This window comes from Nelusetta ayraudi, unplaced genomic scaffold, assembly GCF_046127955.1.
Source record: "Nelusetta ayraudi isolate G7.1 ecotype Tasmania unplaced genomic scaffold, CSIRO-AGI_Nayr_v1 ptg000026l, whole genome shotgun sequence".
Classification (NCBI taxonomy): Eukaryota; Metazoa; Chordata; class Actinopteri; order Tetraodontiformes; family Monacanthidae; genus Nelusetta; species Nelusetta ayraudi.
The window spans coordinates 1,487,501-1,500,987 of NW_027466076.1; the positions used below are offsets into that span (position 1 = coordinate 1,487,501).

General features: G+C 55.2%; 1 protein-coding gene across 2 annotated transcripts in view; it reads left to right on the plus strand.

Annotated features, from left to right (window-relative positions):
- The window catches only part of aass (aminoadipate-semialdehyde synthase), a 13,434-nt gene extending 2,639 nt beyond the window's left edge, over nt 1-10,795 (plus strand). For both annotated transcript variants that reach the window (XM_076028805.1, XM_076028806.1), the window contains exons 5-24: nt 1-66; nt 178-324; nt 422-500; nt 775-902; nt 1,448-1,596; nt 2,097-2,219; nt 2,299-2,410; nt 2,518-2,577; nt 3,775-3,842; nt 6,212-6,333; nt 6,444-6,573; nt 6,888-6,998; nt 7,160-7,268; nt 7,497-7,637; nt 7,763-7,930; nt 8,054-8,143; nt 8,847-8,962; nt 9,651-9,739; nt 10,118-10,294; nt 10,611-10,795. The exon at nt 1-66 is cut by the window's left edge and continues 2 nt beyond it. In XM_076028805.1, the coding sequence (XP_075884920.1) occupies nt 1-66; nt 178-324; nt 422-500; nt 775-902; nt 1,448-1,596; nt 2,097-2,219; nt 2,299-2,410; nt 2,518-2,577; nt 3,775-3,842; nt 6,212-6,333; nt 6,444-6,573; nt 6,888-6,998; nt 7,160-7,268; nt 7,497-7,637; nt 7,763-7,930; nt 8,054-8,143; nt 8,847-8,962; nt 9,651-9,739; nt 10,118-10,294; nt 10,611-10,729 (2,304 nt within the window). In that variant the 3' untranslated portion in view covers nt 10,730-10,795. The remainder of the gene's footprint in view (nt 67-177; nt 325-421; nt 501-774; nt 903-1,447; nt 1,597-2,096; nt 2,220-2,298; nt 2,411-2,517; nt 2,578-3,774; nt 3,843-6,211; nt 6,334-6,443; nt 6,574-6,887; nt 6,999-7,159; nt 7,269-7,496; nt 7,638-7,762; nt 7,931-8,053; nt 8,144-8,846; nt 8,963-9,650; nt 9,740-10,117; nt 10,295-10,610) is intronic.
- The last annotated feature ends 2,692 nt before the right edge of the window (nt 10,796-13,487 follow it).

Here is a 13,487-nt window from a genome sequence, read left to right on the forward strand (position 1 = left end):
ATGATCAACATCCTCCACGGCCTGGGCCTTCGCTTCCTGGCGCTGGGCCACCACACGCCCTTCATGGTGGGTCCACGACCCTCTAAACCCCCACCTGTCCCCCATCACTCCCGCCTCTTCCTGCTTCTCACCCCTCCACTTCCTGTCTCCCCCCCCTCCCCCCTGTCTGGCCCGCAGCACATCGGCATGGCCCACAACTACCGGAACGTGAGCCAGGCCATCCAGGCCGTGAGGGACTGCGGCTACGAGATCTCGGTGGGCCTCATGCCCAAGTCCATCGGCCCGGTCACCTTCTGCTTCACCGGCACCGGCAACGTCTCCAAGGTGGGTGGGTGGAGAATGGCGGAGCAAGACAGTTGATAAATAATAAGTAAATAAATCATCCTCCCCAGCTGAGCACACTCCTCTCCCCTGCCTGCAGGGGGCGCAAGACATCCTAAACGAGCTCCCGGTGGAGTTTGTGGAGCCGCACGAGTTGAAGGACGTCTCTGAAACTGGAGGTAATGCTTCGGCGCTACACTCCTCCTCTTGCGACCACCTAGCAAGGTTCTTCCGGGACGGCTAACTTAGCGTAGCCGCTAGCGCAGCACAAGGCGTGAACATGCAGTGGGATTGAGCCCAGCTAATCTAGACTAGCTGGGAAAACCGACTGACTGCCAGCAGCAGCAGCAGCAGCAGCGGTCCCAGAGAAGCGCCGCTCGTTAGCGCCACCCTGTGGTGGAGGCTGGCCTGGGCCGTTGTTGACCGCGAGGCGTTTCTTTCTTCCACCTGCAGAGCTGAACAAGGTCTACGCCACTGTGCTGAGCCGCCACCACCACCTGGTGAGGAAGAGCGACGGCATCTATGACCCCATGGAGTTCGAGGACCACCCGGAGCGCTACACCTCGCACTTCAGGACCAGCGTGAGTCGCCCCCACAACCCACCCACCATTACCCTACGTGACCCCGCCTCCCACAGCCTCCGCAGCCACCGATGATGGAGGACGAGCAAAACAAAAGAGCTGTTAGCTCGTGCTAGCGAGGCTAACGCTGCGAGCAGCTGGCAAGCTTCCGGTCTGCTGCTATTTTGAATTTGAGTTTGAGTTTCGCATAGCCTAGCTACCACCGATGTTAGCCCGCGGAGAGGCTAACACTGCCAGTTAGCAGCTGCTCGCAGGAGCCTATCAGGGGATTGGCTTGCAGCTTTTAGCTTGCTCCTCCTTTTTTTTTTTTATGTTGTTCTAATTTCTAAAACACAACATTACACTATAAGTGCAATAAAACACTTACGTCTTTATGAACACTTATTTGCTGCTGAAACTATTCAAATTTCCCCAGTTAGCCGCTACTTGAAGGAGCTTGTCGAGGATGCTAACACATTTAGCTGGCAGGGAGCATCCTCCTCGTCGTCCTCCTACTTCTAGCCGGGCTGGCTCTAACCCCTGGGTTGGGTAACCTTGGCCAACAGGTGGCGCCATACACCACCTGCCTGATCAACGGGATCTACTGGGACCCGCAGACGCCGCGGCTCCTCCGCCGGCTGGACGCCCAGAAGCTGATGCGGCCGCCCAGCGGGCCGCCGCCCTCTGCCGAGGGCTCGCCGCTTCTGCCCCACAGGTTAGGAGGCCGGTCACTCAGGGACCGCCTACACCGGGGCTGCAGTCATTGAGACCAGCCTCGGTCTCGGACTGGGATTTTATCACTGAATGCGGGAAAAAGGGTCAAATATTAATCTAGTTGGGTGTGAATCGTAATATTTCTCATACTGGATTTCAATTCAAATTGGGTGCAGATGAAATGCTGTTAAATAAATCCAAGTGATTGCTATAGATGTGTATTATGACAGGATTTAGTTTCAGTCAAAATGACAGACAATGAAAAAGTCTAGCTTGACCTCTGATGATATACATATATATATATATACACATATATATATATATGTATATCTGTGTGTGTGTGTGTGTGTGTGTGTGTGTATAGATATATGTATATGTACGCGGTGGTTTCAATCCCAATGCTGTTGTGGTGGAACGCCGGGGATTTTGTTTTTTTGTTTTTTTTTGTCACCAGAGCGTCAATAAAGTTATTCAACCCCCCCCCCCCCCCCCCCCCCCCAGGCTGCTGGCCATCTGCGACATCTCGGCCGACACGGGCGGCTCCATCGCCTTCATGAGCGAGTGCACCACCATCGACAAGCCCTTCTGCATGTACGACGCCGACCAGCACGTCGACCACGACAGGTAGGGCCGGCTCCTCCCTCCCCCTGCCCCTCCCCCTCCGGCTCTGGGCCAATCAGCTGCTCTGTGTGTGTGTGAGCAGCGTGGAGGGCAACGGCATCCTGATGTGCTCCATCGACAACCTGCCAGCCCAGCTGCCCATCGAGGCCACCGAGTACTTCGGGGACCGCCTCTTCCCCTACGTCTGGGAGATGGTGAGCTGTAGGGGGCGCCGCTGGGGGGGAGGGTGAGGGGTGAAGGGGGGGCGCCACTGCCCCTCGCTAGCTGACACTAGTCGTCTTCGCTGTCTCCCCCCCGCCAGCTGCCGTCGGACGCCACCCGGCCACTGGAGCAGGAGGACTTCAGCCCGCAAGTCAGAGACGTGAGTGAAGGTGGTGGTGGTGGTGGGGGTGGGGGAGGGGGGGTCAGTGGTTGGTGAGGAGGTTTGAACAGCAGCAGACAGGACCGGAAGTCGACCTTCAGGCTTCCGACAGGTAAACAAGTGGCTGGGCTGCCATCACCAGGCTAATCCCTGAGGACAGACAGACAGAGAGTCTGACTGACTCTCTGTCTGTCTGACTGTCTGACTGACTGTGTGTCTGTGTGGCGTTCACTGACTGGGTCCTGATTCACCACCATGTATCTGGCTTCCTTCCGTCCTGGTTGTTTCCTGTGACCTCACCATTCAGGGCCGGGTGGGGTCACATGACCTCCTGCCGTCCTCGTCATCCTGGGCTTCAGGCTGTCGGTCTCAAGGAGGTTCAGAGAACAAAGCAAACACAGGGCTCGTTTCCACCAGCGCGGCTCGGCTCGGCTCGGCTCGGCTCGGGTGCGTTTCCATTGCAGCTTGGTCCCAGCTGAGCTGGGTGGAGTTACCGCAGCAGGGCGGGGCCAACAGTTTAATACTGTTGACAAAACACCCGCTCTCTGTCTTAGCAGAGAAAGTGTAGATGCTGAAGTGATCACATGAGTCACAAAGTTGTTATCAGTCAAGTCCACACAAAGCACAAGAGAGCTTTATTTAAAAAAATCTCCCCACATTGTTTTTGCTGCACCGCGGCCACCAGCTGCAAAACCAGGAAGGCTTTTTCACCACGAGTCGCTGCACCCAGCGACCTTTCAACCTCTTTGTCTTCGGAGCCGTGCTGGCGCCAGTGGGACACGGCTACAAGTGAGCCGAGCCGAGCCGAGCCGAGCCGTGCTGGTGGAGACATGACAGAATAAAAAGACAGACGTCTCGGTTCTTGGCCGGGCTGGCGGCCCAGTGGGAGGACCTTGGATCCAGTGGGAGCAGGTTGACTGGCTCGGTTGGCCTCAGGTGTGTTGAGAGGAGGGTGGGCGGGGCTGAGGACAAGTGAGGCTGGAAAAGTCTATGAAAGTCTAACTAGCGAGGTCGTTGACCTCAGTCTGTCTGCAGCCGCTGCTCCGTCCGTCTGTAAGTCTGTCTATCTGTGTGGCGTTCACTGACCGTTTGTCTGTGTGCTGTTCACTGTCTGTCTGTCTGTGTGCTGTTCACTGTCTGTCTGTCTTTGTGGTGTTCACTGTCTTGCTAAACTAAACTGAGCTCCTCCCCCTGAAGGCCGTCATCACCTCCAACGGCGTCCTCACCCCGAAGTTCGAGTACATCGCCCGGATGCGGGAGGTCAGGTGAGTCTTGGCTACCTGCTAGCTGCTAGCTCCAGCTGCTAGCTCCAGCTGCTAGCTGTTGCTCACTGACACTCTGAGACTCTGTCCAACCTGCCCACCCACCCACTCACTCACTCAACAATGGATGAACGGCTTCCAGAGCCAGAGACAGGTAACAGCTGTTAGCCACTTCCTGTAGCCACTTCCTGTCGAGCCTCGGCCGCCGCGTTCAGTTTCCATTCACAGTAATGGCAATAAAAAAAAGAGTTAAAACCCTGTTGCCTCGTTGGCTTTATAGTCATTGTGGAGACGGACCGGCCACAGGAGCTGCATTCCCATTGGCCGCTAATGCTAAGTCGTACCGCTACTTCTTTTTAGCGCAGACGTTGGACAGTTTGCTCAAAACTCGCTTGATGATTTTTTTGGATGGAAACTCAAAGTGGCGTCTGGGCTCCTCCAGTGTGTGGTGAGAGAGGTGCTGTCGATAGCGGCCTGCTAGCAGTGTGCTAACTAGCTAGCTAGATGGCTAGCTGATTAGCACACTGCTTGCAGGCCTGTGTTGTTGTTGTGTGTGTGTGTGTGCGTGTGCGTGTGTGTGTGTGTGTGTGTAGAGTCGTAGCCAGTTAGCTCCTTTAAACGCAGGTGCTGACGCTGAATCCCTGCACACTTGGACCGCTGTTAGCTGTTAGCTGTTAGCAATTAGCCGTTAGCCGTGGTCGGTGCTTCTTGTAGTGTCCTAACCTGTGTGGTTGTCCCTGCTACAGCGCTGCCCCCTGGTGTCCGCTCTGCTCCGCCTGCTGGCCTTCCATCGCATTAACGCCCCTTGCACGGCTTGCGCGCTAACAAGGCCGAGCCGCTAGCCGACGTCATGCTGCTGGATTGTTGAGTGCCCCGGGGTAGAGCACCATTTTGTTCTTCTTCTCCTCCTCCTCCTTCTTCTTCTTCTGTTGCTGATTAACCACACCAGCCACCATCAGTCGGTCCTGCCAGAACCACGAGGGGAGATGACGGGCTTTAGTCCAGTCAAGGTGTGGGCAAACTATGTCCCGGGGAGCCACATATGGCCCGTTAAACTTTGCAATCTGCCCGCCAAACACAAAGAAATGATATGAATAGCAAGTAAGTCATAAAATAGCTGCGTTTCATCCACATTTTAAAATGTTGAGTCGTTTCAATAAAGAGCAAAGCACAGTGAGGCATCAAAGCAACACTTTTGTTCATTTTCAATTTACAATAAAGTTTTCTGCACATCCCATGAGGTGAGATGGCTCACCAAAACACTCCCTCCATCTGCTGCTGCTCCACCCCCTCTGTCACATTGTAGAACCCAGCCAAAAAGTTTGCCCACCCCCTGGATTTAGCCTAGCCTTAGCCTAGCTCGGCGCTAACCTGTAGCTTTTGCACTTGCGTTTTTTTTCAACACCTTCAAGTCCTTCCATTGAAATCGGCCAAATGCTGAAATTTCCAAATTGGTTATCGCGCCGAGCTGGGCCGAGCTAGACCGAGCTGGGCCGAGCCAGGCCGAGCTAGACCGAGCTAGGCCTATCCTCCCTCCCTCCCTCCGTGGACCGTCTGCTCATAATCTCGGGGAGATGCTCATCAAAAATTCCCGTCCCAACTTTTCCTCTCTGTTAATCTGCTGCGATTATCGTCTCAGTCTGTCCATATTTTTCTTTCTCTCCTCCTCCGTCTTGACTCCCCGCCGCCGCCGCCGCCGCCGCCGCCGCCACCGCCGCCTTCCATGCGTAATGAGGCGCCGGCCCCTCAGACGGCCACTTGGCTGCTGGTCCTGCGGGGGGGTCTGAGGACCTGCTGCTAACTAGGCCACCTTCCAAGACGCCAGACAAGCCGTTGAGGACCACTCTTAATCCCTGAGATTAACGGGGAGGGAGGTGGGGGGGCTCCGCCGCCTCCTCCTCCTCCTCCTCCTCCTCCAGGTTCTCCTCCCAGTCAAGGTTTAAGGAGGAAGAAACGTCCCCCTGCTTTTTAATCAAGGAGACCCCGGCCGGCGCGTGTGGCGTCGCCTCCAATTAGGCCAGCGGCTGCCGAGTGGGGGGGGCGCCTGGGGGAGGGAAGAGGGGGGGGTTGTTTTTTTTTTGGGGGGGGGGGTGACGTCTCAGTAAAAGTGGCCCGGCGGCTCCTCCCTCCCGTCGGCTTCTCCTGGCTGCTGCCACACTGTGATGAAGATGAAATGACGAGGAAGAAAAACTGTTTTGGACTCTTTGGACTCCATGAATCATTAATGCAAGAACCACTGACCTGGCGGAGAGGTCACATGGTGTGTGTGTGTGTGTGTGTGTGTGTGTGTGTGTGTGTGTGTGTGTGTGTGTGTGTGTGTGTGTGTGTGTGTGTGTGTGTGTGTGTGTGTGTGTGTGTTGGTATCGGTGCAGAGAGAAGGCCCAGATCCTCAAGAGGAGCGGGATGAAGCGGGTCCTGCTGCTGGGTTCTGGCTACGTGTCGGGTCCGGTGGTGGAGTACCTGACCCGGGACGACAAGACCCAGGTGACCGTCGGTGAGTTGCCCCCCCCCCTACCCCCCTACCTCCCCTACCTCCCCTACCACCCCTACCTTCTCAACCTTCTCACCCTGTCTGTCTGTCTGTCTGCCTGTCTGCCTGCTCAGGCTCGGTGCTGCTGAAGCAGGCGGAGGAGTTGGCCGCCCGCTACCCCAACACCATCCCCATCATGCTGGACGCCGGCAGCCAGGAGAGTCGGCTGGACTCGCTGGTCAAGGACCACGACCTGGTCATCAGGTGAGCCGCTGGGGCGCGCTAGCTAGCTTAGCTTAGCTTAGCCGAGACCTAGCCATTTTATTATTTTGTAGTTTCCAAAGGAGGCGGAGCTTCATCGATGCATCCGTAGCAAAGTTTAGCTCGCCTTCAGTGGACGGTGGTGTGCATGTGACAACGATGCTAAGCTAGGCTCTGCCGCTAGACTCTAGCCGTTAGCAGCGTCTCCGTGGTGCTCGGGGGGGGTAAGTAAGCTAGCTAGTTAGCTAGTAGCACCTCGGCAGTTTGTGCCCGGCCACTAACACGTCACCCCCCCATTGCCCCCCCTCCCCCTCCAGCCTGCTGCCCACCTCCTTCCACCCCCTGGTGGCCAAACACTGCATCAACAGGAAGGTCAACATGGTGACGGCGAGCTACCTGAGTCCCGAGATGAAGGCGCTGCACAGCAGGTGAGCTGGCGGCAAACTACAGCGGCCCGAATAGTGTGCCCACCCCTGGTCAAACCCCTGGTGTGTGTGTGTGTGTGTGTGTGTGTGTGTGTGTGTGTGTGTGTGTGTGTGTGTGTGTGTGTGTGTGTGTGTGTGTGTTCACGTGCACACCTGCACACCAGCGCGGAGGAGGCCGGCATCACCATTGTGAACGAGATGGGACTGGACCCGGGTATTGACCACATGCTGGCCATGGAGTGCATCGACCAGGCCCGGGCCGACGGCTGCACGGTCAGTATCCCACACCTGATCCCTCTGTGAGGTCACACAGGGCGGCCTTTCATCGTCCGATGGGTCAAAAGTGTTGGAGTGATTCCAACAAATCAGCTGCCGAAGACTTTGTTGTTGCTTTCTGGTCATGTGACCTGGGGTGTGTGTGTGTGTGTGTGTGTGTGCGTGTGTGTGTGCGCGTGTGTGTGCGCGTGTGCGTGTGCGTGTGCGTGTGTGTGTGTGTCCCAGGTGGAGTCCTTTGTCTCCTTCTGCGGTGGACTCCCAGCTCCGGAATGTTCCGACAACCCGCTGCGCTACAAGTTCAGCTGGAGTCCGCTGGGCGTCCTGCTCAACACCATCAACCCGGCCGTCTACCTCAAGGACAACCAGGTGGGGGCGCCGTCAGAGCCGCCCAGGAGGCCCTGCAGACAGACACATTACATCTGCGTCTCTGTCTGTGTCTGTGTGTGTGTGTGTGTGTGTGTGTGTGTGTGTGTGTGCGTGCGCGTGTGCAGCTGGTGAGCATCCCGGCGGGCGGCGCCCTGATGCGGGCGGCCACGCCCATGGACTTCTTCCCCGGGTTCAACCTGGAGGGCTTCCCCAACCGGGACAGCAGCAAGTACGCCGAGCCCTACGGCATCCAGGGGGCGCACACGCTGCTGCGGGGGACGCTGCGCTTCCAGGTGAGGCCAGCAGGGGGAGGCCAGGAGCAGCACTGAGATTAGCTGAGCGCCTAGCTAGCGGGCTAGCTGGCTAGTTGGCTAGCGGGCTAGCGTTGACTGACCGCTGGCTGCGTGCGTCCGCAGGGCTTCTCCAGAGCCGCCAGCGGCTTCATCAGACTGGGCCTGATCAGCACCGACGCCTGCCCGCTGCTGAGCTCCGCCCCCATCACCTGGGTGAGAGCCAATCACTCTCATGTTTCTCTGGAAATCAAAAGTGCAGTACTTCAGTACACTGAAGTAGCTTCAGTCAAAGTTTTCTAGATTGCAATGCAAAATATGAGTTCTGGTCCTCGCCGCCAGTTTGGATTGCTGGTTTAATACTGCAGCTACTACTGCAGCTACTACTGCGTAATACTGCGTAATACTGCAGCTACTACTGCGTAATACTGCAGCTACTACTGCGTAATACTGCGTAATACTGCGTAATACTGCAGCTACTACTGCTACTACTTAATACAACTGCTGTTTACTACTATTACTACTACAACTTATTACTACTACTACTGCTATTTACAATGCTACTAGTACTATTTACAACTACTACTTACAGTGTTACTACCGCTACTAGCACTACTACCAACTACCACTACTTACAACTACTACTACTGACAGCTCCTTCTTACTACTACTGCTTGCAATGGTACTACTGCTACTAGCTACTACTACCAGTAATACTACCACCACCACCACTACCAGTACTACTAACCACCAACTACACCAGTTAGCAGTTGGTAGCTGGTCACGTGACACACGCGGGGGCGCTGTCTCCTCTAGAGGTGGGCGGAGCCTTCGGAGTGCCTGGGCCTGTCTGAAGGTGGAGGGGTCAGGGGTCGGGGGTCGGGGGTGACTGAGCGTCGCTGTGCTCTGGTCCCTGCAGAAGGAGCTGCTGTGCCAGCAGGTGGCGCTCTCGCCCTCCGTGTCCCAGGACGCCTTCGAGGACGCCGTGCTGGAGCGCGTGGACGGGGACGACTTCGTGCTGGACGCCCTCCGCTGGTGAGGACCGACGTGCACTTCCTGTCCTGGCCGGGGGGGGGGTTGGTGGGAAGGCGTGCTAGGGAAGCTAGGTGCTAGGGAAGCTAGGTGGCTAGTTGCTAGGGAAGCTAGGTGGCTAGGTGCTAGGGAAGCTAGGTGCTAGCCGATGTCATTTGTCGACTTCTGTGTGCGAACTAATAAAAGTTGAGCATCATCAAGGTTCCCGTGTGTGTGTGTGTGTGTGTGTGTGTGTGTGTGTGTGTGTGTGTGTGTGTGTGTGTGTGTGTGTGTGTGTGTGTGTGTGTGTGTGTGTGCGTGCCTGCCTGCCTGCCTGCCTGCCTGCTGAAGTGCGGGGGGCTCTTCACTCTCGTGGCAGAGGGGCTCTTCACTCCAAGGCTGCGTGCCGCCACTGCTGCCGCTCCAGCATTGAGACGTGAATTCCTGCCGCGGCGCTAAAAGCAAAGCTAGCAAGCTGGAGGCGGCGGCGGCGGCGGCGGCTGCCAGTGAACGGCTGGTTGTTCATTTCTGTCACTGAGCCTCGAAAAGCCCAGCAAGGGGACGGCGAGGAGAGGAGCACTGTTGTCAGGGAGAAGTCCTGTTTTCACCTGCCTGTGTGTGTGTGTGTGTGTGTGTGTGTGTGTGTGTGTGTGTGTGTGTGTGTGTGTGTGTGTGTGTGTGTGTGTGTGTGTGTGTGTGTGTGCGCGCGCAGGCTCGGCATGCTGGGAGATGAGTCGGTGCCTCACGCCAGCAGTCTGCTGGCAGCGCTGACCAAACACCTGGAGGTCAAGCTGGCCTTTGGTGAGACTCCGCCCCCTAACACTCTTCCTCCTCCCTCCTCTCCTCCTCCTCCTTTACTTCCTCCTCATCTCCTTTTTTTCTTCTACTCCTCTGCTTTTTCCTCCTCCTCCTCCTCCCTCACCTCCCTCACCTCCTCCCTCACCTCCCTCACCTCCTCCTGCTCATCCCTCACCTCCTCCTCCTCCTCTTCCCTCACCTCCTGCTCCTCCCTCACCTCCTCCTCCTCTTCTTCCCTCACCTCCTCCTCCTGCTCCTCCCTCCTTCTCCTCCCTCACCTCCTCCTCCTCTTCCACTTCTTTCTCCTCTGCTTGTTTCTCCTCCTCCACCTCCTCCACTGACGCTCCCTCCTTACTGCTGTTGCGTTTCCCCCCCACTCAGAAAAGGGCGAGCGGGACCTGATCGTCCTGAGGAACGACGTGGGACTGCGCCACCCGACGGGGGAGCTGGAGACCAAGCACGTGAGCCTGGTGGTCTACAGCGAGCCGGGCGGCTTCTCCGCCATGGCCAAGACCGTCGGCTACCCAGCAGCCATTGCTGCCCGCATGGTCCTCAACGGTGAGCCGCACGCATTAGCCCGTCCTGCTAGTGTTAGCCCATCCTGCTAATGTTAGCCCATCCTGCTAATGTTAGCCCGTCCTGCTAATGTTAGCCCGTCCAGCTAGTGTTAGCCCGTCCTGCTAGAATTAGCCCGTCCTGCTACCTGCACCTGGAGCTGACTATACAGTGAAGAGCGATGTTCACTCCGGATTTGGACACCGCTAACACAACACACCAGCCTCACGCTGGCCGCGCAGCTAGCATTAGCAGACGTACGCCAAGCGGCTAGCTTCCAGCTGACCTGTGACCTCTGACCTTGCTGTCGCCGCCGCAGGGGAGATCCGCAGCAGAGGCCTGGTGACTCCCATGATGAAGGAGCTGTACGGGCCGGCGCTGGCCCGGCTTAAGGAGGAGGGCCTTCAGTTCATGTCCAGCAGCACCCTGCAGGAGTAGCAGCACCCCCCCCCCCACCTACAACTTCACATCCAGTTAACAGACACTGTGATGGCAGAAAAAAGGGACAAAAATATCAAGTCTTGAGTTTCTCCAAAGGGAATCTTTCTGTCTGATTGTTTGTTTGTTTGTTTGTTGTTATTATTTAGCCGACACTTCAGAGGTTTTGTTACACGTTGTTATACGTTACAGTAGCGGAATAGTGGAAAACATCATCAACATCAGTGGCGACAATCAGACACAGCAGCTGACACGTCCTTGTTGCAGGCAGCTCACGGCGACGCTAGCTAACTAGCTTGCTAACTAGCTCGCTAACAGAAACTCGGCACAACCCGCCGTCAGCCGTTGTGACACAGTCTTATGATCAGTGTCGATTAGCCAAGAGTCGCTAACCGCCAGTCGTTGGTTCTGCAGCTAAGCTAACGCGTGTGTTAATTCACACACACTGAGAGTTTACACCAGTTCACTTTTTCTGCTCATGTTTGACGGTTAGCCTCATGCCAAAAGTAATTATGTTGGAATTGAACTTATTGTTGTTTCCAGGTGATATTAATAAGTCCAGCAGGGGGCGCTCAAGCCTGGTCTGATAAAGGTTAGCATGCTAACCAGCTAGCCGAGGTTTGATCCTTGTAATCCCAGTGTCCTCCTCTAGAGGGCGTCCAGGCGCTCTCTGTAATTTCCGGTCAGAGTGAACGACGTGAACTACCGGCTTTGGAAATGAACGTCGTGGAATCACAAACAAATTCCCATTTTTCCCGTTTCTGACGAACCAGCGTGGCTTCACGTCATCGAGCTGTTTATTTATTGAAATAGCGAGGTGATGCCAGTGGGCGTGGCCGTGGACAGTCCAATAGAATTCTAACAACCTGTAAATGTGTCCAAGATATATTTATATATATATATTTTTCAATATTATATGTAAATCCATGTCATACATGTGCGTGTTTTCTGTGGCGTTCCTCAGAATCCGACTCTGGAACACCGTGTGAAGTCATTTCCAATTCATTATTGACAAAATGTTTGTCTGTCAAAGCAGAGGCTGGCTTTAAAAATAAATAAATAAATAAATAAAATGCAATTATTGCACTGATTTAAAAAAACAGATTGCATTGATTTTTTTTTTTTTTTTTGATTTTTTTCAAATTTATATTTTTTCACCTTTCAGAGTCTGGTTTGGTCTGGTCTGGTCTTTAACTGTCAGGTTCGTTAACAGTGAACAAACTGCAATGATGTGCAGGTTGTAGCTCGGCTCTGCTACAGCTAGCTAGCTAGCTTGCATCCAATTCATGACTGACATACTTATATACCCCGCCCACCCCCCAATTGTTGGCTAACCCACCTGTCAGACAGGTGAATCACCGCCAGTGTGCCATCAAGTCCATTGAGATGCACGTCGTGTGAAAAGTCAAACCCAACGCCACAGCTTCAAGTCTTCCCAGCTCCTGCCCCCCCCCCCGGTTCCTCCCCTCATCACTGTGGGCCTCCAGCTGGGCGGAAAACAAAAAGACGTGTTAATCTGGGCGGGGGGGTAGGGGGCAGCCAAGCGAACGAGGCCACCAGGCGGCGGATCACAAACCGCCACTCGGTCCTGCAGAAGTCAGCAGGATGCAAATGAAGGTGCGGATGTCAAGAAGACGCAGGGACACTCGACCTACTTCTGACTCCATGCATGATGATGAGGAGTGGGCTGGATTACTTGGGGGGGGGGGGGGGGATTAAATTGTGACTCGGCTCTCCTGACACCTGTCTGTGGTTGTGGTTGTGTTATTGTGACCTCTGACCTTCAGCCTGACGCCCCAAAACAAACAAGTTGAGCTGCTTCGTTGACTCGAAAAGGAAAAAAACCTGACGGCTTCAGTCAGTGCTGCCACCTGCTGGACACCCCCCACACGCACACATTTACTGCAGAAGGACTGCAACTACTGTTGGGAGGATACGCCCTCTGTTTGGAAGGAAGCGCCCTCTGTTTGGAAGGAAGGGTCCTCCGAAGGACCCAGCAGAGAAGGACGAACCCAAACCCCGCCTCCCCTGTAACCACACGGGACGGTCTAGCCTTCGGCACCGCCGTTCCCTCTGGCTGGCCAAGCCAGAGCATCAAGCTAACCATTGGTTCGCCATCCAATGATGCCATTGGATGTTCAAATAAGTAAAAACCCTTTGTCTTTGCCAGTAGATGCCGCTGACTTCCCAGGATCCCAGGATGCTTTGCAGCAGCACGCAAAGCATCCTGGGATACAGAGGGACGTGAAGGATAGTAGCGGTGCAGCCTTGGAATCGGCTAAAAGTAGGGCGCATTTCGAGGGCACATTTGGAGCGTCCTTTGGAGTTCTGGGAATTGGGACAAGCCTTTGCGCAACTGGCCTTCAAATGCATGCTTGGAAGGATGCATCCTTCAAATGCATGCATGCTTCGAAGGATGCATCCTTCAAATGCATGCTTGGAAGGATGCAGACCCTGACTTGAGACCACAGCCCTGCTGCTCAGGGCTTCAGAAGAAGAAAAAGAAGGAAGAGAGTGAGTTGTCGGGTGTCACGTCTTTTTTAATGAGCTATGAGCTACGAAACCGAAGCGGACACGTCAGGAAGTCCGCTTTACAAACCCCCCCCCCCCCCCCCCCCTCGGTAGAAAAGACATTAGAACCCAAGCAGAACACTAGAGGTCACTAGAAAACAGGATGATATAAAAGTCTAAATGTATAAATAAAAAATTTGGTCCGTTGGGTCGGTCGTGGCGGTATTATTTACATCATTAGGTTATT